At 47.2% G+C, this 26175-nt stretch overlaps 2 protein-coding genes across 2 annotated transcripts; both read right to left on the bottom strand.

The window, feature by feature from the left end:
- Positions 1-3406: 3406 nt before the first annotated feature.
- LOC124482288 (calretinin-like) lies at positions 3407-11448 on the bottom strand. The gene is made up of 11 exons (XM_047042788.1): positions 11276-11448; positions 8053-8129; positions 6876-6965; positions 6481-6561; positions 6015-6071; positions 5809-5886; positions 5674-5729; positions 5545-5584; positions 4711-4764; positions 4408-4479; positions 3407-4016 (listed from the first exon to the last, which is right to left on the bottom strand). Exons 1-11 carry the CDS (start codon positions 11349-11351, stop codon positions 3900-3902), a joined length of 798 nt encoding a protein of 265 aa, XP_046898744.1. The 5' UTR covers positions 11352-11448; the 3' UTR covers positions 3407-3899.
- Positions 11449-21026: 9578 nt separating this feature from the next.
- On the bottom strand, positions 21027-25174 carry cmtr2 (cap methyltransferase 2). Its single transcript, XM_047041896.1, has 3 exons — positions 24870-25174; positions 22838-24105; positions 21027-22580 (listed from the first exon to the last, which is right to left on the bottom strand). The coding sequence occupies exons 2-3, from the start codon at positions 24089-24091 to the stop codon at positions 21522-21524; spliced, it is 2313 nt and encodes a 770-aa protein (XP_046897852.1). The 5' UTR covers positions 24092-24105; positions 24870-25174; the 3' UTR covers positions 21027-21521.
- Between the last annotated feature and the right edge of the window lie 1001 nt (positions 25175-26175).

Raw genomic sequence — 26175 nt, 5'->3', positions numbered from 1 at the left:
GAACGCACCCCTACGTCATTACGTCAGAGAGAAAGCGCACGTGCTAAACGGAACGGAGGTTATAAATGAAAATGTGAACAAAACCTTTTGTGCTGTAAATGCACTTGACAACCTTTGTATTTCCATTATGATTTCTGTTGCAATTGTTCTACAGATTTTTCTAATTTCCCGGAATTTGTGCTCAACATGTGCTCTGCGTCCGTGGCGTTCCACTAGAAAGTGTTTATACAAAATGATATGACATATATATAATTCAAAGTAAACTGTCACATCAACTCAATCTGTTTGCATTCGCATCCTTTTGTAGATTTTTTGATTGAAAGAGAAATGTCCACTTGAGGGCGCCATTGTTCTTTGACGTTTGTCCGCCTGTCAGCCGTGCATCGCCAAGTACAGGAGAGAGCCCGCCAAGAAACTGAACAGGTGAGTGAACGTGTCTACACATTAGTGTTCAGAATGGGTCGTTTTTGTGTAGTATTAGATTTGCAAGTGGGGAAGGTGGGAAAGAGAACCCATTGATGTAGGAGTCAGGCTATCAGCCTTGATTACCACATCTTGGAGACGAGATAGGTAAATAGAAACCATGCAGTTCCTGAAAGGCCCTCATTGATCGGCCTGTACTAACCACTGATCACTTCATTTCCAGTAAATGTATGTGTTTTGTTGGTAACGTTTTTTGTCTGCATTCTTTTGAGCACAAAGATGCAGTTTCTCCCCATCTCTGCAACGAGTTTTGATTCTGCTTTCATCTGGTTCCCCAGGGAGCCATGAAGGAACCTCTGCAGACAGAACTTGGAAGTCCATGAAACAGCTTCCAGCTGGCACATGACAACAGTCTCTACTGGCACCGGAACATAATGTGTGTGTATCTGTTTGTGTGTGTGTGTGTGTGTGGGGGGGGGGGTGGAGTTGTTTTCTTTTCCAGAAAGAAAGGCCATATTTTCATTTTCATTCTCATGGATGCATGAACATGCTTGTGCGGTTGTATGTGTGCAAGTGTGTGTGTGTATGTGTGTGTCCGAGTAGGGAATTGTTTGTTGTATTAGTTTTACAGTAGTTACGGTGGCTAGCAAGCAAGATGCACCCATTAAAATTAATGTAGAATTGGTTCAATCAGCTCCTTACTGTGGGCTCTTAGTAGAATATCAGCAGGACCATGTCCTCTACATTCTCTGGGAGACCAGAATTGATGAATACCAAGAGAGTGACAGAGAGAGTGAGGTGTGTGGGGGGGGGGGGGGGGTGTAAAGAGAGATAGTGGCAGAGAGAGGGAGGGGGGTAAAGAGAGAGAGTGGCTGAGAGAGTGAGGTGGAGAGAGGGAGGGGGGGAAAGAGAGATAGTGACAAAGAGAGAGTGAGGTGGAGAAGGGGATAAAGAGAGAGGGGCAGAGAAAGGAACAGAGGGAGATGGTACTGACTGTAATGCTGACTGACACATAAAAGCCTCCACTGATTTAGGGTTTCCCTGAGCACCATGTCAAACAGGCTTCTATATAACCTTTGGTACTATATGTATGTGTGTGTGTGTGTGAGAGAGAGAGTGAGAGAGAAAGAAAGAGTGAGAGAAAATGTAACAAGGCAATGTACAAAATAGACTTCATATGTAGCACGCCTTAAAGCATTCAATTATTATATGTGGTGCGTAAACGTAGGGTCACCATCATCCTATAGGTGTGGTTTGAACCTCCCTTGAGATGCTCTTTCCATCTCTCTCTCTCTTTCTGTGTTTTCTCTCTCTTTACATAGATCTCCCTCTTGCACCAGTAACTCCTGAAGGGGCTAAGATTCTGTCCCAGTGGTCCCTAACCACAATGTAATTAAACTGGAACAGGCCACTGTGGACATGACAGGCCTCCCAGCTTGTACAACTGCATCTGAAAGATAGATGGCATTTAACACTTCTTATAACCTCTGTCTTCTGTAAACCATACATAAAGGATGCATGGGATTGTAAATATTTTTTTTTCCACTTTAAAAACATAAGCCAAGCACCAATTAAAGACAAATTATGGCAAAATGCCACTGCATTATTTTATTGTGTGTTGAGGATCAGTGTGGATGCATTTATCAGACTATATGTCTGTCTATGTCCTCTTTTTCACACTGTCACTGTCATATTCGTAAAATTATGTCTTTCTCATTTTATGGAATTACAGAGATACATTTCCTGGCAGAATAATTGGATTAGAGACAGAAACAATAGAGGTAAAGTCTGACGAGTGTTTCTGCCTGTTCCAGCGTTTGGCAGAGTGGGATTAGGAGCTCGCAGGGAGAGTGCTGAGCAGGAGAGGAAGCTGGTCCTAAACCCTGCAGGATTTACAGCAGCTGCTTGTGCCATGTCCACAACACGCCGATAACATTCCTGAAAAGCCTAAACAGGCATTCTTATCCAGACACCACACACCACAGAGACGCAGTGATGGCAGAGAAGGGAGATGTAGTGCGTGCGTTTGTCTTGATTGAGTTTATTTATGGATATGCTGTGGGAGTGAAACCTGTGAGTCTGTCCTGCCTCAACACTGAGCCTCTACTTCCTCAACACTTTGAGCCTCTACTGCCTCAACACTGTGAGTCTGTCCTGCCTCAACACCATGAGCCTCTACTGCCTCAACACTGAGAGTCTGTCCTGCCTCAACATTGTGAGTTTGTCCTGCTTCACACTGTGAGTCTCTACTGCCTCAACACTGTGAAAGCCTATAGGGTCCCTTGTGTGTGTGCTACTGTGTGAGTGTGTGTGCGGCTGTGTGTGTGTAGGGGGGGGGGGGTAATCAGAGCGGACTTAACTCTATTTTCCTCTTGGTTCTGTGCAGTTGTCAGCAGTTAGCAGCTTCAGGCTCAAAGCTGTGTGTGTGTGTGTGTGTGTGTGGGGGGGGGGGGTTGTGCTTTCAAAAACGAGTGAGTTTAATTAAAGATGAAACCTCTGATTATTAATTGATGGAAGTCAGACTGTTCCATCCAACTGAATGTGGGGGTGGCCACTCCCTCCTGCCATGGAAACCCAAAGAGCTTACTATTATACACAAAATGATTCAGTTGCACTATAAAGCACAATGTAACTGACCCAAACCCTGTTTTAAGGGCAGCCCTCTACTAACCCACTTCTAACCCCAACCGTCTACTAACCCTAACCTTTTCCTACCACTCAACTAACCCCAACATTCTATTAACCCATTACTTGGTGGAGCTGGTAAACAGGAGCCATTAGATAGAATACACATGCTTGGAACATCTCTGCTGTCTTCTCAGAAACCATTTTTTAAATAGCTTTATTCTTGCTCTCTTAAACTTAACAGTTGGCCATCATAGAAACACTGAAGACCCATTCTGAGATGGAGGTTTGGCCTTATAACTTCAGAACTAGTGCCCTGGGAGAAGGGGGAGAGAGAGAGAGAGGAAAACAGGCAGAGTTGATTCTGAGCAATGTTTATTTATTCCCTTTATAATATTTTTTGAAGAACAGTACAAGCCTAAAACCAATCGTTAACAAGATAACAATGAATACAAGGAGCAAGAAGGAATAGCAAGAAACAGAGAGGAAGGGAGTGAGGAGAAGGAGAATCAAAGAGATACAGAGAGAGTGAGAAGACAGGTAGAGAGAGGAGAGGGAGAAGACAGAGAGTGACAAAATGATTTGGAAAACAAAAAGAATAGAATTAATGGGGATAGAGGCATGTATTAGCATTCGCATTCAGATAAACAAACCTATTCTTTCTCCTATTCCCATTAGCCATGGCTAAGTCGGACAGGAGCAACATGGAGGGTTACAAAACAAGCTGCAGATAATAACAACATGACCAGGGAGCCCCACACTGCAGGGGTGGGTTGTACATGCACCTGGGGACAGGGTCGGGGGTCATCATGGTAGCAGTGGGGGCGTGCCCGGAAGTCAGAGTTTAAAGGTCACACGAGGGGCTCGCGGCAGAGGACGATCTCCAGCTCAGTGCGGTAGAGCTTTCCCCCGTCTGAAAGGGCCATGATGCTCTTCTTGTACCCCACCAGACCAGTGGAGTCCAGCTCCTACACACACACAGTATATACACACGTACATACACACACACACACACACACACACACACACACACACATACATACAAACACACACACACTCAGTGATATTGCAACCATAGTGAATCCAACAGTGATAAGTGAAAGAAAGACAAGGTCCAGAGAGCTCGGAAGTTCAAAACAAGTGTGATGACGGTGCTCTTTGATAGGGAACACACAAGTTCAAAAAAAGAAAAACTCTCTCTCACTCTTCTCGTAAAAAGTTTAAAAGCCTTTGTTCAGAAGGCTATTTCATGGTGAAATTCTAAAAACATAGTTTACTATATAGTACTAGTACACGTTACAATACTGCAGAGCTGGGTTCCAATCCATGATCACTGGAACTTGTATGGAGGCAGCTCACCATCTTCTTCTTGTCGTGCAGGTCCTTCAGCAAAGCATCCAGCTCCTGTTCATCGATGTAGCCGTTCCCATCCTAAGAAAAGAACATCAGGTAAGATATTGCCTCGGGGCCGTGGCCATAGCAACAACACTCACAGGTGTGTACCTGCAGAATCTCCCAGAGCAGGTGAGCGTTTGCATAAAGTTGTTATGAAAACTAACCATCTCGCTCACCCACACAAGCAAACACAACCCTCCCCCACCCTCTCACTCCCCCCACCGGCCCCAACCGCTCTCAGGCTCAATCAAACGGTCCCAGACTCACCTTGTCATAGAAGGTAAAGATGGTATTAAACTGCTCGGCTGTGAGCTTGATACCCTGAGTGCAAAAGAAGAGAGGGAGAGAAGAGAGAATGAAGACAAGTGAGGGAGAGGGGAGAGGGCAGAGAGAAGAGTGAGTAGAGAGGAAGAAAGGAGGGAGAGAAACAGAAGAACAAAGTGTCAAAAATCACAGATGATAAGCATTTCTAGAGTCTATCAGGAAGACCCTCCCTCTCCAGGACCAATGTTAATCTATGTGTAGATTATGATAACTGGGATTGAGGTTGATCTAATCCTCACTAGATGCCCTAATTCCATGTCAGAGAGGATTGGGTATCTGGACATCTTTTGTTTTTCACAACAGACCTCCAACCCCCCCAACATAAACACAAACACACATGGCAGAGTGCAGAGAGCATGCAGCTGCAATCCAACCCTAAAGAAGCTTGTATTTCTCCATATGCCAGTCTGAGAATCTAATCTTCTTATAAAACCATAGGTAGGGATCTGCTCAATGACCTGATAACCTCTACTGTACAGGGATAACTCTAACAACCTCATGACCTCTACTGTGCAGGGATAACTTTAATAACCTCATAACTACTACTGTACAGGAATATAGGAATTGCCTAACACGCCCTAGCCCTGCTCTTCCTCTTTACCAACCTCATAACTTGTGGGAGTAATTGGTGAGGTATTTATTTGAATGTGTGTGTATGAGAGAGAGAGAGTGTGTGCGCGTGTGTGTGTGTGTGTGTGAGAAAGTGAGAGTGTGTGTTTGTGTACGTGTGTGTGTGTGTGTGTGTGTGCTGTCTTCACTTCCCTTCTCCTGTCTCACCTGGAATTTGAGCAAGAAGTTTTCCTGGACAGGCAGCAGTCTGAAACAAAACAAAGTAAAGTCTCTTCAGACTGAGAAACACACACACACAAACACACCAAGTGAGCTGTCTCAGACATATACACTCACCTGGCCATCTCAGAGAGGCCCAGTTTACCATCTCCATTAAGATCAAACATCCTCAGCTGCACAGAGAGAAACAAGATGGTCAAGATTGTCTGTCTGTCCATCTGCCTCTCTGTCTGCAGAAGGTTGGCTACTCACAATGGTCTGTGTGTACTCATCGAGCTTCTTGTCATCGTAATGTCTGTTGGCCTTTTTCAACAGGTCTGACAGGAAGCCCTGAGGAAGACACATCCTGTCACATAACCTCTTACTCTTTATCCTGAAGTTAAAGGTAAATTCTTAGTGCATACAATGTCTATCTTAATTGTATCAACACAGGGTGATATTAGAAATGTGTTGTTTACCTTTAGCTCGTTGGCCTCTATGTATCCACTACGGTCTGTGTCATACCTCCTCCATGCCTGTGGAGGAGCCAGAGAAAGATTACAACACACTGCAGCTGTGATTCTAAGTGACTGTGTGCTGTGGTGCCTTCTAAGACCCCCCCCCCCCCCCCCCCCCTCAGAAAGGGATTTTTTATTATCGAGTTAAATAAAAAGTATGTAATCTGTGTTTTAATCCAGCAGCGGTCCCATCTCCAGAGCATTATCAAAGATAAATGCTTCACCCCCCACCCACATTCTACTGCAGTGAGGTTGCAACCCATTCATAATATATGTCAATCTGAGAATAGCTCAGTGCCCCCCAACGCTGGGGAACCCTACACACTGCACTTTGCCCCTCCTCTCTCTCTAGTATTTTCTTTAAATGAGAACATTCTCCAGGCATAGACACTACACACACAACACACGTATTCACACACACACTTACCGCCATGAACTCTGTGCTGGATCCAACATACTGCCGGAAACAAAGCAGGAAGTTCTCCTCTGTGGGAAGTATCTGAGCAAGCTGGAGAGGAGAGAAAGGGATGAGGGATGGAGTCATTTGTACACATCAACAACTAAATAATTGTAAAAAATGATACCAGTGGCTATTATATTTACATTTACATTTAGTCGTTTATCAGACACTCTTATCCAGAGCGACTTACAGTAAGTACAGGGACATTCCCCGCGAGGCAAGGTCATTGCGCAGCCAGGCATTGAACCGGCAACCTTCTGAGTATTAGCCCAATTCCCTAACCGCTCAGCCATCTGACTCCCCGCAGCACTTTATAGCTTGTAAGATATAAGTTCATAATAAACATCTGATTTCTGACTTACTTCTGACATCTCAATTCTCCCATCTGCATTCTTGTCAAATTTAGACATGAAGTCCTTCATCTTTTCTCTGAATGCAGCATTTTTCGGATCCTGTCACACAACATAGATACGCACACACAGACATGTACACGGGAACATATTCAGTAACTGAAACAGGTCAAACAGTCCCCACGCCTGCTGCTCCCCTCACAGGTCAAACAGTCCCCACGCCTGCTGCTCCCCTCACAGGTCAAACAGTCCCCACGCCTGCTGCTCCCCTCACAGGTCAAACAGTCCCCACGCCTGCTGCTCCCCTCACAGGTCAAACAGTCCCCACGCCTGCTGCTCCCCTCACAGGTCAAACAGTCCCCACGCCTGCTGCTCCCCTCACAGGTCAAACAGTCCCCACGCCTGCTGCTCCCCTCACAGGTCAAACAGTCCCCACGCCTGCTGCTCCCCTCACAGGTCAAACAGTCCCCACGCCTGCTGCTCCCCTCACAGGTCAAACAGTCCCCACGCCTGCTGCTCCCCTCACAGGTCAAACAGTCCCCACGCCTGCTGCTCCCCTCACAGGTCAAACAGTCCCCACGCCTGCTGCTCCCCTCACAGGTCAAACAGTCCCCACGCCTGCTGCTCCCCTCACAGGTCAAACAGTCCCCACGCCTGCTGCTCCCCTCACAGGTCAAACAGTCCCCACGCCTGCTGCTCCCCTCACAGGTCAAACAGTCCCCACGCCTGCTGCTCCCCTCACAGGTCAAACAGTCCCCACGCCTGCTGCTCCCCTCACAGGTCAAACAGTCCCCACGCCTGCTGCTCCCCTCACAGGTCAAACAGTCCCCACGCCTGCTGCTCCCCTCACAGGTCAAACAGTCCCCACGCCTGCTGCTCCCCTCACAGGTCAAACAGTCCCCACGCCTGCTGCTCCCCTCACAGGTCAAACAGTCCCCACGCCTGCTGCTCCCCTCACAGGTCAAACAGTCCCCACGCCTGCTGCTCCCCTCACAGGTCAAACAGTCCCCACGCCTGCTGCTCCCCTCACAGGTCAAACAGTCCCCACGCCTGCTGCTCCCCTCACAGGTCAAACAGTCCCCACGCCTGCTGCTCCCCTCACAGGTCAAACAGTCCCCACGCCTGCTGCTCCCCTCACAGGTCAAACAGTCCCCACGCCTGCTGCTCCCCTCACAGGTCAAACACTCACCACGTCGCATCCTCTCCTAGCAACCTCCAGCTCCTGGAAGAAGTTCTCCAATTCCTTACCCTCGATGTAGCCATTTCCTGTGGGAGGTCAGAACATCAAAGGTCAGTGCAGGAAGATATAACAAAGAGACGTAATCCTGTTCATACCCAGGCCATTCAAAACATTCTGTATGGTGTAATCGTCAGCACACTCAGTCATGTCTGTGTTGAATTGTGTCTATATCGTCTTCCTGTATTGTATCTCTGAATTGTCTCATTGAATTGTCTGTCTGTCTTGATATCTACGATTGATATCTATGTTTAAGCCTGATATGTCTATCTGGCTAAAACAGTGACAGCGTGTCAGGGATGCAATACCACAAGCACGCGTGCTGTGCAGGACATGGTTATCCTTGTAGATCAGTCGGGGAGTGTGGGAGTCCCCTGGTGAGGATCCCCATTAATAGATCTGACTGGATCCCCTCAAGGGGTCTGCTTGATGCTGATTGCAGCATTATAGACTCTCTTCATCTCAGTTCACACAGCTTGGTCGTCACATGACTAGGGATTATGTCATACCACAAGCCACAACCCAACGGCACATGAAACACATCTTGGTTTGGTCAACACTCTGGACCAAGAGGAAGGGCTGCTCACCATTGTCACCATCATAGGTCTGATTTGCTACTGTATGAATGTGTTAGCTCGTTTTTACAGTAGTATGAACATGTTGACTGAGCCTGAGGAGTGTTTTATGCCCATGAACATCCAACCCTCATCTCCTCTCCTCCAAGCCTCTTCCTGTCTCCCTCTTCACTCCTCCTCCAAGCTTTTTTCTCTCCTTTCCACCTAGCCACACGCTTTCCTCTCGGCCTTCTCCTCTCAGCCTCCTCCTCCCCCACTCTTCTCCTAGCCACTTCATCTCTCCTCTCCTCCTCACCGCTGCATGCTCCCTGGACAGCAGATATGTCTTTCCCATTCCTGATCTGATTGTCCTCACCCCTCCTCCTACCACACCCTCCCTTCCCTTGTTTTCTTTCCAGCTCTACTAACTCTCCCCTCCCTCTGCTGCTTCATTTTCCTGGTGTATTTGATAGGTAAATCACCATCTGGGCTTTGCCTGTTTGAGATGTAAGCAAATCACTGCAAAGCTTTGAGTATGTAAACTAAGCAGCCCAGATTGAGGTATGCGTGTGGTGTGTGAGCTACCTTTTCCTAAAGATGATGATTTTAAGGTAATTTATGGGAACCAGCTGTAGACATTTGAATCCATAACTCCCTATGAAAAGGTATTCTTATCTGATCGCTTTTCATACAATCACACTTATTCAATGCACACGGCAGTACAATCATCATTGACCCTAAATAAATCATGGATTCTTGAAATGCAAACACACTTTGCAAGCTGTTGTCCAATTTTTCAACATTTATGAGATTATAAACCACAGATTGACGGCGGATTACTCTGGCTACATAGGCTCCAGTTATCAGATACACTGCCTTCCTCAAATCCTGTGACCATGTCAGGCTGTAGCTTCTATTGATGACATCGCTATACTAGTGAGCACAGATGGTGGTTAGTCCCTCACTGGCCTCACGCAACGTCCCTCAAAAGCTTTAAATGCATTCACGTATTCATAGAATGAGGGGTGAAGGTGACCCATTTTCCCTACACGCACACGTAAACTTTGTTATCCTTTTTGCACGGATGACCAAAGATAATTTGTGTGTGTGTATGATACTTCCCATGCAGATCCATGACATAAGGTGCTTTTTGGCGGAGAAGGTACCAATTATTTTACTCTTAATTGGAGGTACGTTGCATTTCTCATTGGTACTTGCATTTGGTTTCGGGGGCCTGTGTCCACCGGGGAATTTAAATTTGATGACAACTCGGAAAATCCTCGCGCCAGTTCAGGTGTGACCGTTGATGTGCCCACTGAGACGCTTTAGAGTGCTACATCTCCACTAGAGCGGAACATTGTTAAACCACAATGTGTCACGGACGCTGCTCACGTATTCCATGTACGCAAGTTTGGGCCTCTGATAATGGTGTCATGTGTATGCTAAATCACTGTTGAATTGGTTCAAAAACTCACTTGGAAGAAGGGTGATATTATTTTTGATAATGAATGATTATTAAAAACTGTCACTTAACATGTTTTATGAGTAATAAATGCAAATGTGTTAGACAAGACTCGCTATGTTATCCTGGGGGTAGTGTGCATGCAGCAGGCGGCACCAGTGGGGACGGAAGACGCAGATGTGCTCTGGCGCACAATGAGGCGCGTAGCGCCAGTGGCAGGTTCCTCAGCCGTATTCTGGTGCAGGGAGGGCGTAACCCCCACCCCCCCCCCCCCCCACCCCCCCACCCCACCCCCCACCGACCGCCTACCGCCTCCCTTCAAGCCCGCTCCCCTAGTTTCATCCAACTCCTCAACCGGACACAACAAGCTCGCGTGTACAGAGAGCTCGGTGTTGACACTGTCAATTCATTCAGGAAACACACAGATTCGGTTGCCGTACGGAGTCGATATATGACAGGCACATATACGTTACACGCTGTATTAAAGCTACACACATGCACGCGCTGATACACGCACAGTTAAACGTTCAACAATGGATGATATTGCTAAATAGCATGTTACAGTTCACAGTTTACAATTCTCCCTGTGTATTTTAATGCTTTATGCAGAGAAAAATAAAACAACGCAAGTCATGTAGAGATCCGTCTTTGTGCGCCCCCGTTCTGATAGGGGCACTTCTTCTTAAGTGCGTCCCATGCTAGGACTCTTGCGTTTCACCGGTAAAACGCACGGCGGAACCCAAATGGATAAGATAAATAGTTTGTTAACTCATATGACCGTCAAACAATCGTACATGCAAAAACGCTTGTACTCACGTCTTTTGGGTTTTGAAAGAATTGCTGACTTTACTAAAGTAACTAAAGTAACACCACAGTCACTGAAAAAAGCATATAACTACTATTGTTTAGGAAACTTCAGATGTAAAACGACATTTAAATACTTCCACCTGATCACTCTTTCTAGTACCCAACAGCAAGCTTTAATGTAAGGATGCAGTTATAAAACTTGCCCACAATATACTAAACAAATACACCTTCTCAGACTTTGCAATACTTGCTTTCTTGCCCCTATTACACCAGCACCCAGTCTACCGCTAATGAGCCTAATGTTCCTGCTCCTGCCCGTGCCCTGCACCTGTTCTGACCCTCCAGCACTGACCGTCAGCGTCAAAATGTTTCCAGATGTCGAGGAACTGCTCGGCGGTGAGCTCGGCCAGGTGAAGATGAGAAGCCATCCTTCCGTATTGTTCTGCTTTTTTTCGTGGTGCAAGCAAATCCTGTGTTAACTTTGTCCCCGTCGGATCCACAAGCTCTCTAAACTGCCAGGCGCTCGTGCCCAGCTGGGGTTTTTAAACTCTCCACACACCTCCCCCCAAGCGCCCCCACCCTCCCCCCATTCATCTTGCAGTTCTCCTGCTGTCCTTTAGGTGACATAGCAGCAGCAATATAAAATTGCTAAAACACGTTTCTCGAAACCTTCACCAATTTTCTAAAAACTTCAAAAACAAATCTTTAAACTACATTCACAAAACCCATGACTCTTCTCCAAAACATTATGTAATCTTTTCTCAAAAATATGTAACAAAGCTTTCAGATCATAAACACAGCTAAAAATGTAAACAGAGTATACTCTGTATACTCAGAATATATTCATTTGACACTACATCCCACGTTGAGAACTCCATGTCCGGGGCATACAGTTACAGACATGTATTATAGTATTTTAAAATGAAATACAAATTGTAATCACCACTTACAGTCAATATACTATGCACTGAAAGCACTGCAAGATATACAGTATTGAATGTCCGTATGTTGTATACACTCGGCCTACTGTAACCCTAAAACAAACAAAAACAAGGGGTTAGTAAGTAGTAGGGTTACAGTAAGACTCTCAAAAATAGTCTAAAGGAAAGTAAAAGAAAGATTCATTCTGCCTCAGCATCAAGTCTTTGTGCTGGGCCTGGCCTGCTGACTACATCCATCACAGGCATCGTTGTGAACATGTAACGGTGAACCCTGCTGCATCTGCATGTATGAAATTCCATGAAATGTCTTCATGGAATCCAATTCAAATATTCTCACCGTATATAAATAGAAGTGGTTTAGTAAGTGAAGCATAATGATAGACTTCTGCAGTATTTGTATGCACTCCTGATTGACATTATATAAACTACGGTAGTGGAGTACAGTGAACACTGACTTGCATATGGATATCGTAGATCTTTGACCTTTTCTGAGTTGCGCTCAAAGGATACTCTGTAGACTTGCTTCATTACTGTTGCGTTGGCAAGGGAAATGGTAAGAAGGCTTATTGAGTCTATCAGAGTCAGTTTTGAAGGACCACATCAACGTCATTAGAAACAAGTGTGAACAGTTTTGAGTCGGTGTGCATAAACTATATCCACTGTGTTGTAGTTGCATCCAACTTTTGCTGGCTGTGTTAACCTTTTGCAACACAAGGGCATCATAGTGCAACATTTATTTTAGCGAAGGAGAATGTTATTCGAGTTTTGCAGAATATTGAACCTGAGTCTACCTGAACATGTTAAAGGTTTTGCTCAGAGCTACCCTGCCTTCCTTCAGGCAGGTTGACATCAGCAGCTCTTTGGGGTAAAAACGGTTAGTCTTATTCTACTTCCTGAGCATAACAAAACATCAAAGACTACAGTTTGTTCCATCAAACAGGACACAGTTCGTCAGATTGACAGGAACACACAAACCTACTGTGAATATGTGTGTGTTCCATTAAAGAGAGAAGCTATCAGAGTCCCTAGAGCCCTAGGAAATTCTGTTTCTCACTATTGATCATCATGGTCATGAGTATCAAGTATACCCTTAAGTCAGATGAAGCCACCTTTCTCTCCATTCCTCCCTCCTCCCTCCCTTCCTATATGCCTTCCTTCCCCTCTCTCCATCTCTCTTCCCCTGTCAGAGCCATGTACAGTGGTATCTCCTCTGACAGTACCAAGCCTCCATTCAGCTGAACCCTAATCCTGCTGTAGGCTTTGTGGTAGCAGGGGAACCCCATACTTCCCCCTCCTTTTCCTATCTCCCTCTCTCTCTCTCTCTCTCTCTCTCTCTCTCTCTCTCTCTCTCTCTCTCTCTCTCTCTCTCTCTCTCTCTCTCTCTCTCTCTCTCTCTCTCTCTCTCTCTCTCTCTCTCTCTCTCTCTCTCTCTCTCTCTCTGTCATCCTCGTTCTCTTGTTCTTTCTCTCTCTATTTCCTTCTCTCTCTCCGTATCTCAGCTCACTATGTTTGAGGCTCAAGTAACATTTATCAAGCCTGAAGGTGTGTGTGCATGATGTGTGTGTTGGGGGGGGGGGTGTATGGTGTGTGTGTATGGTTTGTGTATTCATTTCTGTGTGTGTGCATTGTGTGTCAGTTTGTGTGTGTGCATGGTGTGTTTGTGTGTGAGAAAGAATGGAATGGCAAAACAGGCTCATGAGAAAATTGTTTTATCTCAACTGCTCTGGTTGATTAGTGCGAAATAAAAAGAGGAAGCAAGAAATTGAGAACTGAGGGAGGGGATGTGTGTTTGTGTTGAAGCAAAGGGGGTGGGGACAACTCTCCCTGATGTAAAAGGAGTCTTTCCAAGCCAGTTATTTTTTACTAGATCTGCAGTAAGTAGGGTGGGGGGAGTGGGAGAGAGAGAGAGAGAGAGAGAGAGAGAGGGGGAGAGAGAGAGAGAGAGAGTGTGTTGGACAGATATTTGCAGGAACCCCCATAGTGAATCTATAGTGTATGAATAATAATTACAGACAGTGTATTTATAGAAGTATTTCCCTTCTCCTCTAAGAGCTGTCTGTCGTTAGCGTGGGAAGAAGAGACGGAATGAATAATACAAAGAGATAGAAAGAGGGAGAGAGGAAGGGGGTGAAAGAGGAACCGATGTGGATATTGAAAGAGACTAAGGTGTGCAGTAGTTAGTCCCAAATCACACACACACACACACACAATCCCATCAACTCTCTTCACTCAAGCAGTCATCAAGTCAATAGAAAACCCATTCCATTTAGTAGTGGTTCTCTGCTGAGGTATTATTTTGGATACCATTCTCAACGCAAGCTCAAATGAATTTAATTTGGTTAATGCCATATGATAAGCAACTTATACTAGATATGACTTGCTGCAATATGATTTGGAAAGGAGATGACATTAACATAATGATGTACATTAATACAATGTTTCAACATGTAAGGGTACATGTGTGGGGAAAGGGGGGTGGGGCAGGGGAGCAGGGCAGGTGTTTAACAGGCTTTTCAGACGGTTTCTGATTTAATTTCTGAAATGGATTGAAAACCCCCTTGGTTCTATCTCACACAGGGCTCTTTAAAGCTTGTCATTGTGTGTGCTTGTGCGTGCGTACGTATGTGTATTTATAATCTCATCTCAAACTCTCCCTCTATGTTAAATAATCTCTTACTTTCCTCTCCTAGTCCCTCTAAACATCTCTCCTGTTTCCTTCTTTCCTCTCCTAGTCCTCTAAACATCTCTCCTTCTTCCTTCTTTCCTCTCCTAGTCCTCTAAACATCTCTCCTGCTGCCTTCCTTCTTGAGTAACGCAGTGCAGCAGCAGCAGACTGGGAGGATAGTGTTAGTGTGAGTTAAAGTGACAGAGAGCTTCATCACCATAATGAGTCGTCTATACAGGCATCAGCAGAAGCATGCCATCTATCTGCCCAGATAGCCACCCTGCCACTCTGGGCCAGACAGTGACTCTGCACAATCCCAGACCTGGTTTACAGAGCTTGGCCAGGGCCTCAAGAGGGCCAGTAGAACATTAGAACTCTCCATAGAATCTGAGGCTGATGTATAGGATTATCTGTAATTTAGGTAGTTTTAGTATTAGGGTAAGTATAGTCGATTATTTATTGCTATCTGTATATTTAGGAAGTCTCACTTACTTAAGCTCAGCATAGATGTAAATTATGTTCCATGTACTTATATGTTATGTTATGCCAGGTGCTTGCGTTGTCTTCTCTTAAGAATTTCAGTGCCCAGTCTAACCTTGTGTTGTTCTGTGTACCTGACAACTAAAAGACTTGAACTTGACTTGAACTAGGAGAGGAGTTCACACACACATAGACACACAAACACACACACCAGAGAGGAGATAGTTGCAAAGAAAACACATGCAGACCAGGTAGTGGTGAGTGTGTAAAGAGTCTGGTGAGTTCCGTAGAAGGCCCACACCCTATGAGTGGTAAAATGCCCCCTCCTCCCCCCTCAGAGGTGATTAGGCTGTCCCCTTGACGATGAATCTGAAAAGAAAACAACCCCACCTCTGCCCCCCCGTGTTCCGTTGGATAATGATGTCACCTGGGACCCTTGCTGATGACATTACTTTTTCTTCATGATGCAATGCTTTTCATTCTCCCTGCATGGAGGGTGTGTCTGCATGGAGGGTGTGTCTGCAGGGAGGGTGTGTCTACAGGGAGGGTGTGTCTGCATGGAGGGTGTGTCTGCAGGGAGGGTGTGTCTACAGGGAGGGTGTGTCTGCAGGGAGGGTGTGTCTGCAGGGAGGGTGAGTCTGCATGGAGGGTGTGTCTGCATGGAGGGTGAGTCTGCATGGGTGCGCCTCAATGGGTGTCCTTCCTTAGGTTTGGGGGAGCAGGGTGTCTGTGGTGGACCAAACAGTTAAGCTCGAGGAGTCTTAGGCAGAATGCGTCAAATCAAGGGTTTATGGGGATGTGGTGCGGCCGTCACAGTGTTTAAGGGAACACCTGTATGTCCTCCCTGCCCTGCTGGGTGCCTCTCCTAGAATCACCAATGATCACCACCATGGCCTGTGATGCATACTCTGTTCTGCTCATTGTTGCAAAGACAGACTCAGGCGCAAAAAACAATCATTGTCTTGTGATATTAACATCTGGATTTAGTGTTCCTCCTACACGAACACACACACATACACACACAGAGTGCACACTTAATCCTGACTTTCTTCTGCAGTGGGGTTTGCTCCCAGACTGGCAGGGCAGTGATGGATCACATGGTGGATGAAGCCTCCATAAGCATAGCCACTGAAGCACAGCAAGCACCCCCTCACATTCACATCAATACACACGCCTCTACACACACATGTGGGTGAAGATGGGAGGGTTTCTTGGTGGTTGTGAGTGCATGCCTCCAACAAGTTACCCCAATGTCAGATTGGAGGGTTAGGGCACTTAAATAAGCCCCCTGGCCCCATCATGCAACCAGGATGAGATAGCCTTGGTGGTGGTGGTGGTGGTGGGGGGGGGGCAGCATTCAATTGGATCAATTCAATATGGGCCTGCCCTTAAGGCAAGGACAAGGAGCAAGAGGGACAGTTAGAGAGAGGGATGAAGGGTAAGAGGGAGAGAGGAGGGCTAGAAAGAGAGAGACAGGGAGGGAGTCAGGGGAGAAACAAATGGAGAGAAAGAAAGAGCAAGAGACAAATAGAGAAGGGGGAAGGGAGAAGAGAAACAATAGGGGGAGAGAGAGGAAAACAGAAGAGAGAGAGAGAGAGGGCAGAAGGCCATCGATGCATGTCGGTGTCAGATGAGACTACGAATTCTCGGGTGTAAAACTTTGAAGAGGGCTCGCTTTTATATCCTGGTGATGAGAGATACTGTGACCTCTGACCCCTGAATGACCCCTGTGTGACCGAGCTGCAGTCACCTCTCTCTCACCTCCATTACCACACAGGATAATGAGGAGGGGGCTTTCTATCCTGGAATCAGGCGGTGGGGGCAGGGGCGGGGCTGCAAATGCCAGTGTCAGTAAGAAATGGGAGAGGGGACTTTAAATGAGTTACTCTCCCTCTGATGCTCTCGCTCAGATCCTCAAAGCGCTGTCCATGGTCCTGGTTGCTGAGACTTCAACTCTGGCCAACCGGAGGCCTCCGAGCCACAGAGACTCAGAGGAGGAGTCCACTGGGTCAGCAGACAGACTCTGGAGCAGCCTGGCGACGCTTCAGTTTCTCAGGAGCTGGCAGAGGAGGAGAGGGGCGTACTCTGAATTCTAATGTTCCTGACAAAGCTTATTCTGAAATACACTCACCCAAGATTTAATTCCAGGCTGACAACTTTTCAATACTTTATCCTGGCCTTTAGCCTGAGTACAAAAAAGTTCCAATGCTGCAAGGGTATTCACAGGCACTTCTGTTTAGAATATTGAGTGTTTTTTGAATAGGGGGGTCACAGTAGTGGATAGGGCCAACACATCTGAAATCAGCCACAAGTCCAAAACAATCTATGTTATTTCCACCATCCTGAATGGTGGTTTGGGCTGTCTGTCCCTGGTGGGAGGTTGTCAGAGGAGTTTCAACTAGACAGACCTGTCTACTTGTGACTTGTCTTCTCTAGAAATCCACCAGCCTTTTATTACGCAGTTAACCTGTTTGGTCTATCTAATAACTGCTACAGAGCAAGGTTTGATTTTGTCTTGCAGGGTTGGTGTAGAGGAGTTGAGTTTTGAAAGTTGGTGGAGTGGAGTCTTGTGGGTGTGGTTGACAGTCTTTTAGGGTGGTGAAGAGAAGTCTTGTAGCGTGGTTGAAAGTCTTGTAGGGTGGTGGAGTGGAGTCTTGTAGGAGTGGTGAAGAAGTATCTTGCAATTGTGGCAGATAGGAGATAGCTTGCCCTGATGACACTGCTCAACTCAGCCTACATCAAAGGGGATCTCATGCTCATGTCCAATTGGCCTTTTTGGCACAGAAAATCCCTGCACTATAAATAGGCTGTACTGCAGCAGTTTGAACGATTTCTCACTGCTGTGCGTGCAGGAGGGTTAGAGCTCAATGTCATGTAGAGGAGGGTAACGAGAGGAGTGAGGTCATTAAAAGGCTCTAAGAAACGAGCTAATGAGAGCTAATAAATGAAGACTTTATGATTAGCGCTAAAAGCATAAACAAGGACCACTGGACATCATTTAGTTAGCTAGTTAGCCATCACTAGTTAGCCAGTTATGGCTTATGGAGGCCAAGTACGAGAGCAGGACTTCAGGAGGAGTGTCTTGTAGGCCTGACGGCCTGACTGACGGCAGACCTGTCTAACTGTCTGTCCAGCAGACCTGTCTTACTGTCTGTCCAGCTGACCTGTCTTACTGTCTGTCCAGCAGCACGTTCTGTTCTAGTGGACCCATAAATGTGTGGATATCTCAATTCTCTTCAGAATTTGTTAGAAGAATACCAGAAGAAACCAGCTGTTATGTGCACCAGCAGGCAGGCAGCCACACGCACACACACATTTTAGTGGACAAACTCTCTCACACACACTAATCAAGACACGCTTAAACACATGGACACCCACATAACTCATCACGTCAGCAAAGATTAGCGAAGAAATTGAAATGTAATCAGTTTTCTTGCTTTCTTTCTGAATCATCAGGACATTGGGATGCAGACCTTCTCAGAGTACAGCATGTAAATAGTGAGATGCAGCCCTAACCCTAACCCTGTCTCAAACACAAAGCTCTGTCACAAGAATTTACATAAATTCCTTAAACAACACATTTGAATTAGGCTTTTCTTTTTAACAGCAAAGAATAATATTCAAAGCTAGTGGAGTGTCGGGGGCTAATTTGTTGTTATTGACAAAGATTGTCAGGTAGCCCACCCTCACACACAGACCCACTTTACTCTGCTGACCATGGTTGTCATCAATCTCAGATTTTCTCTAAAACGTTCTCTGGGATGTAACTCCACTTAGAGCAGGGGATCCTGGTCTGATTGGTCATCCTGTCCATCCAGAATTGGATCAGAGTGCACAAGAACATTCCAAGACTGTGATAATACGAAATGTGTGTGTGAGCGTGTCTGTGCGTGTATGACAGATGTGAACTGGACATTGCTGTGATGCAGGAAGAAATTGAACTGAAGAAGGATTACATTTACAGTACACTACACACAACCCAATCACCTGGTCCTCTTCCCCCAATCAGCTTTATCTGTCTGCAGCCTCCATGGTTTAACCACACTTCATCTTTCCCCCTTTCTCTATTTCCCCTCTCTCTTTCTTCACTTTCTCTCTTTTTATCAATACAATCTCTGACACACAAGTTGTTCACTATAGATGTGGGTGTGTGTGTGTGTGTGTACAGTTTGTATGTGTGTGTCTCCAACTGATGTATTGAGCCCCGGCAATGTCTGGGTAATGACCTTATATCAGGCTTCAGTGCGTACAGTAAATACATCAGTATTGACTTAGTGAGTTATGCCTGAGTGTGGGTGTCTCTGTCTGAATACTGATCTATAACATCAGAAGTATGGAAACTCAAGAGGACATTACCCTGACACTGACAGGACAGTCACTGACACCAGCCCTGAGCTGCTCCGTGTGGAGGGAGGGCTGCTTTTATGACTCTGAAGACCCTGCAGTCAATCACATGCTCTCTTCAACTCCCACCCAGGCTCTGATCAATGAGGAACAAAGCACACAGGCATACACATGCACAGAAACACACACACCCTTGGCACAATTCAAGGAGAGCAGGTGTTTGACCACACTTCCATACAAAATCTCCCACACGTACACAAGCAGGCACACACGCATGCTCACATACTGTACAGTCATACTCATGCACACATTCTCATCTAAGACACAATACTTCTTCCTTGGCATTCCTTTCATCCAGACAGCTGCTCTGTCCTTCATTAGTAGGTGTTGGTGTGTGAATGGTGCCGTGGGATGCGCTAGGGGGTCAGTTATTACATAAATCCACTTGGCAACTCTATCCCTCTTCAACGTTAATCTCTCTCTCCCTCTCTCCTTTCTCCCAGATGGAGGGTGGATCTGGTTAACTATGAAAGCTGCTCTATCTGCAGGCATTCTACTCTAGAATCATTCAATGGTTCCATTAAAGTGATTCATTAGATCCTGCTCAGCCTGGCTCTGTGCTCAACAGATATGGAAATCAGCTAAGATTGGTTTGTGGTGGGTGAGTGGGGGAGGAGACAAGGAAAAGTAAGGGAAGAGTGGGGGAGGAGGGGAGGAAGAGTGGGGGAGGAGGGGAGGAAGAGTAGGGGAGGAAGAGTGGGGGAGGAAGAGTGGGGGAGGAAGAGACAGATAAAGATGGAAGAACAATCACTGTCCAGGTGTAGAAAAGAAGAGGTGATGAATGAAGTTCAGGAAAAAGGAAGACAGAAAATTCAATACTTTCTACATGACAGGATCCCTATCTAGCCTGCCTCTCAAAAGGTTAAATACAAATACTCTAATAGTAGGAGTTGTTCCCTTGCCTAGACCAGAAAAGACAAATATCCAGTACACCACCTCACTAATGTTCGCGCACACACACACACACACACACGTGTCTAAATCAGCGCATAGGGAACAATTTCAGTTGACATGATTTACCAGAAACATGCACTCATGCATCTCCCCCGTCTTTCTCCCACAATATTTCCCCATGCTCTTGCCATCCTTTCCATCACACACATACATTAACATAAAACAAACTCTCACACATGCACACACTAAGTCTAGTCCACAACAGTTGTTTTTCTGATGATCATTGTGCAGATGGACAAACAGGGGCTGGGACTGAGGTTCCGTTCTGACTGGTTCAGTATAGCTCTGCTCTGACTGGTTCAATACATCTCTGCTCTGACTGGTTCAATACATCTCTGCTCTGACTGGTTCAATACATGTCTGCTCTGACTGGTTCAGTAAAGAGTGAGAAAAAACAGCTGTCCTACGGTATCCCTAAGCTGCTTGTGTTCATTAAAGGGACCCCCGGGGCTTGGCTAACAGGCATTGGTACACCTGAGAAAAGATGAAAACTGTTGTTAGGAACAGGAGGCTTTGCATAAAGATGCCAGTGCTTTTCTCTGACAGCTCCAGCTAATGTAGACCTCCCTTAGCTGTCAACACGCTTCCACACAGCTGAAAACACTAACTATGTGTTCAGCAGACAGAAGCATGCTCACCAGCGCACACTGAAGCTCCAGGACACTCTGACACATTCTTTATTGAAATCCAATCCATACAAAAAGAAAACATCCCATTCAGTATTAAAGTATGTCAAACTGAAAACTGAAAGGTGAGACCATTTGTAGAAAAGCAAAGCAAATACAAAAAGTCCTTCTATGTAAATGAACACTCCAATGTAGTTGGGTAGACTGGTATCTACTGGACACCAACAGCGTGATCACAGATGTTCCAGCTAGCGGCAGGTGCAGCTCAGAGGGCTGATGAGTGAACGCACGTGTCCTTACTGCTGCCTCTTGGGGATGCGATGTCCCGCTACCGAACAAGTTAAGGCAAGAAGGCTTTCCAGCAGTTTTAATCTCAAAGCATTTCTTAGATTAGATGGCCACAGCACAAAGACCCACAACCACACACGCTTTCATGCCGAGACCCTCCCAGACCCAGGCACCCTAAGCCCCTTGACTACCCGGACCTTGACCTTCCCCCTCTGGTCCCCTGCCCTCCCCAGAGTCCTTCTAGGTCTGCATGAGTCGGTGCAGTTGTTGCTGGGCGATGGCAGAGTTCATGGTCCACAGGAAGTCAGTCAGTCCTCCTCTGAGAAGCTCTTCCATGGGGGCGAACTGCAGGACCTGCCTCCTGTCCCCCATCTCTCCGCTGGCCAGCTGGCTCATCTGTTCACAGAGGTCTCTGAGGTAGGGGAGGAGCCTGCTGGCAGCCGTGGGGCAGAACCCTCCACACACCAGCACAGCCCCCGCCGCACCACAGGGGGCGGGGCACCTGAACGTGACAGTGCAGAACACCAGGTGCAAACAGAGCACGGTTGCCGCAGTGACGCGAGTGAAAGCGGAGAGGAGGGGGAGCAGGAAAGCATCACCAGGCAGCATGCTCTGTAGAGAGAGCAGCACGCAGCCTAGCAGCTCCCTCTGGTACCCCGCCTCCCCATCGTGCAGGGTGGCACACGCCGCTGTGGGGAGGCTGGGCTCGGCCGAGAAGCTCACCTCCAGCCCCCCCAGCTGCTCAGCATAGCCCCCCCACACTGAGGCACTGCCCAGGACCAGAACTCGTCTCCTTGCCACCGCCCCCTCCACATCGTGGGAGATGACGTCACAGAGTTCTGACACTTGTGTTAGAATGGACAAGGGCGCAGTGTGAGCGCAGGAGCCACAGGGGGGGATATGACCCCAGGCCGCTCCGCCCTCCCCTCCAGCGTGCTGAATCACCTGCTCCAGAGCATCGTTCAGATGGCCCAACAGAAGTCCGTCACAGAAGGGAGAGTTCCTGACGACAGGGAGAGCGGGACCCACTAACACATACCAGGAGTCCATGCTGCCGTCTGCCAGGGGCCCACTTAGGGCTCCCCCGGACCCAGCGCCCTCAGGGAGGTGCTCCTGCACCCAGGCAGCATAGCGGCCTCGCTCCACACGCTGCCTCCAGCCCAAGGCCTGCAGCTCCCGTCGCTCATTGAAGGAACCAATCTGCTGGCGCTGGCCCAGGGGCCTCCCCCCCGTCACACTGCAGCAGGCAGGGGCCACCGTGCTGCGAGACAGCCATCGGCCCCGCGCCAACGGGCTCACCTGGGGCAAAGATGTCAATCAGTCAAGTTGACACACTAGCTTACACACATAGAAGTGTTTACACGTGGGACAAAAATGCGTGTCAAATCTCTTTTATTGAACCCCTACAACACCAAAATCTAACTTATTCAATACAAATTCAATTCACGCAAGTTTTTTGTACTAATACATCAGTTCATAGGGGAGGGGCTAGTTAGGGTGTTATTCTGAGGGAGGCAGGGTTTGTCGGGGTCAGGACTATTAGTCAGGGATCGTACCTGGAAGCGTTGGAGGTACTCCTGAGCGGTGAGGCCCCTGAGATGTTCCAGCTTCAGCCTGTGCTCGGCGCTCAGCGCTCCAAACAGACGCAGGTTCTCTGTGATGGTGTCCACCTGCAGCCCGTGGAAGTAGCTGCACACCTGCTCATGCTGTGCCAGGAAGGAAGGCGGGATCAGCCAATCGGGGAACAGAGCCTCCCGGGACGCCAGGTCCGGCCCGTAGTGACGAATCAACTTGGAGAGGAGGGGCCTCGAGGCCTCCTTGCCCTCGTAGCGCAGACACACCACGTACACCTCGGAGTTGCCCGACTTGCTGGTGGCGGGCTTGAAGACGTTGACGCAGCCGAAGCAGCAGTTGAGCAGGTAGAGCAGGCAGAGGGACGAGTGTTCGTACAGGGTGAACATCTTGAGGACCAGGGAGCCTCCGGGGCTCAGCAGCAGCAGAGCGGCAGACGCCTCACACAGGTGCAGGGACGCCACCAGGGCCTCCTGCTCGTCAGGGTTGCCCTGGCAGTCGAAGCTGCCGTCCGCCGTCACCACGTCCACGCGGCGCATGTTGCCCACGAACCCTCGCAGCTCCAGCAGGTGCTTCTGGCTCATGATGTCGCCGGTGTCGTCCGAGCCGAAGAACCACCAGGGCAGCGTGTTGGCGAGGAGCCGGTCGTCTGCGATGGTTGTGCTCCCTCCGTTGGCCTCGTGATAGGGGTTGAGCGTGTTGGCCGCCCAGCTCCAGTCACAGTAACGGGTGTGCTGGCTGGTCTTGAGGTAGTGGTTGAGCGCAGCGATGAAGGCCCCTGGCGCTTCACACAGGTGCACCGTGTTGAGCTCCCCACTTTGGAGCGCATCGTCTGGCAGGATACTGAAAGTGCCCAAGATCTCGTAGAACTTACACCATGCCTGCGTGCAGATCTCAGCGTTGGCGGCTGCCCGCACCGTGGCGATGACCTTCCCGGCTCGGTTGGTGGAGTTTGTGTGCTGGTGCCACACCTCCAGGTCTTTGTCACTGAGCTGGTTTTTAACCGAGTTCAGGGAGACCTTCAGCGCTTGTAGGCACCCATGCTCCTGGGCCGTGTGTCTCAGAGCATCACTGGGGTCAGGGAGACGCCACTCTATGTTGGCTGGTTTGGTGTAGGTCTTCAACTTACCAAAGAGCTTTCTAACCTCAAGCAGCAGCTCTGGGTCCAGGGCTTCGACCTCTGAGGCTGGTGGCCGCCTGGCCGCTCTCCTCCTTGACCCCCGGCCACGACCCATCATCCCCCAGCTTACGCCTGAGGACATAGGACAACAGAAGGTGTTCATACAGACCACATCTGGGATGACACCCTAGATGCTGTGCAAGGCATGTATGTAAGCCCTGCTTACACTGCATAATGGATATTACATTTGTGAAAGTCTATTATCTTTACTCTCATATTTGCTGACAGTTTTTTTGTATATGCATTAATGCCAGAGCCCAGCTATGCGTCCTGTCCTATAACATGCATGGATGGTGGTGAATTATCACTGATATATTCGCTGTGATGTTAGAGCCCTGCAGCCAAAGGGGACGACAGATAAAAGCCCAGCTGCTTTGGAGTCATGAAGAGTCTTTAACATGTTGAGCCATTCTATCGCATCAATGATTACGCTCTAGTGCGACTGCTACTAGGCAGCCTAGTAGGCTACACTACAAAGTCCACACACCTGTTTACAGTCTACTATGTGTTAAAGGTAAATGACTTTAGCTCATGAATCTATGGCACATAAATACATGTACATACGTATGAAGTTTATGTTACATGTGACTAGATAACCTAACACGAACCTTTTTTATTTATTTTTGCTATTCGAGATGCTAACACTTTCTAAGTAGCGGTCGATTTCTCGGGCGGGATCGTATTATCAGGAAACTACGAGGATGCATTTTGGGCCTGGCAATTCCGCAGTGCACTTTTCGACTAAACAATATATTGTTACATGTTTTAATTTTAGGGTTTGTATAGCTTGCTTTGACATGGTGATAACGTCTACCTAAAGTTTGGACAATTGTTACCTTTAATGTAACCCTTTACGGAGGAATAAGATGCTAATAACTTGGCTCCATGGTTGCGTTTATCCTGCTAGCTTGCTACCGGCACATCCCCTTGTCATTTTCCTCATGACCAGCAGATGTCACGATTTGTAAATTCATTGGCAGGCATGTGATATACATTTGCATTTACAATACACGCTGTTGTGTGCTAATTTTATTATGGCAAACATTATTTCACTTTTTTTGTTCTGTTCATTGCTGTGTAGACAAATGATGAGGGATAGGGGCTATCCGCAAGGCCAGCCCTTTACCAGACAGCTCTTCTTATACCTAGACCCAAAGTTCCAGCCTGAAGACGACATGGGCCAGGGGGTTTGTGATGGCCTTAATTAGACACGATAATGCTTCGTTTACTAGTCTGAGAGAAAAGCATAAGAAGAAAGAGCATTCTACTCAAACTAGCCTCAGGCGTGTACATCTGTGCTGTCTCCCCATGTCCCCAATCAGCTGCAGTGGAAGTGAGCAAGACATCCTCACAGGACAGCTCTTTTACTATAAAACACTTTTCATTGAGTGCATTTTGTGTTTACTAAGAAAGTGCTGTGTTAAGTGGTGTATTAACATGTAATAATATGTTCACTGCCAGCTTGTGGTTCTTCCTAAGGACTTTGTCCCAATAAACACTTCTTGTACATTCTGGAGACTACATGCAGGACATCCTTTTTCTTCTCTATCACACATTATTTCTGCCCGGGAGTTTCTTTCCCCCCTGATGGTTATGAACATCCGATTACATGTGATTAGGAGGACAAGAGATGAGCGCATCCCTTGACTGTCAACTCCATTACTGAACAGCGGACAGGGAGATGGAGAGATGAAAAGATGGCAAGTTATGGATAAAGAGAGGGGGAGGATTTCCAGAGGAGTAAAGATGCCTGATTGCTAAGAGCACACAGCCTGGTTTTAGGTGTAATGTTGTAAAGCAGTGTGGGCTGCACTGTGTCAAAGGTTGGGTCAAAGGACAGGCATTCAGTCTATTACATACTTGCATGAGACATTTTGAATCAAATAGATACCATACAATTGCACAAACAAAAAAAACACTTTAAATGCGCACAACGCGATAACAAAGTAATTAGCCTGACCAAAAAGTTTGATTGAAAATCTCAGGGTGGTGTTCGCTTAGTCTAGCAGAGACATGCTGAACATTGAGTTTTATTTTAATTACATTTTTCACAAACTCCAATCTACTGCTTTGCCTACCCTCACAATTAACATATCCTCTCATCAGCTTGCAAGCTGTCAGAGTGTGTGTGTGTGTGTGTGT

The sequence above is a fragment of the Hypomesus transpacificus genome, chromosome 19 (assembly GCF_021917145.1).
Source record: "Hypomesus transpacificus isolate Combined female chromosome 19, fHypTra1, whole genome shotgun sequence".
NCBI lineage: Eukaryota > Metazoa > Chordata > Actinopteri > Osmeriformes > Osmeridae > Hypomesus > Hypomesus transpacificus.
Note: the sequence above shows the minus strand (reverse complement) of the source record. Positions and strands in the feature narration are given on the sequence as shown.

Bases quoted from the DNA above. Each gene is read 5' to 3' on its own strand.
- LOC124482288 (XM_047042788.1), bottom strand. From the start codon at position 11,351: ATGGCTTCTCATCTTCACCTGGCCGAGCTCACCGCCGAGCAGTTCCTC. The intron at 5,730-5,808 runs GTGAGTAGCCAA...CTCTCTGTGCAG, and splicing joins ATGAGTACACACAGACCATT to CTGAGGATGTTTGATCTTAA. The intron at 5,585-5,673 runs GTGAGTGTATAT...GTTTTGTTTCAG, and splicing joins GGCCTCTCTGAGATGGCCAG to ACTGCTGCCTGTCCAGGAAA.
- cmtr2 (XM_047041896.1), bottom strand. From the start codon at position 24,091: ATGATGGGTCGTGGCCGGGGGTCAAGGAGGAGAGCGGCCAGGCGGCCA. The intron at 22,581-22,837 runs GTACGATCCCTG...TCTTTGCCCCAG, and splicing joins AGTACCTCCAACGCTTCCAG to GTGAGCCCGTTGGCGCGGGG.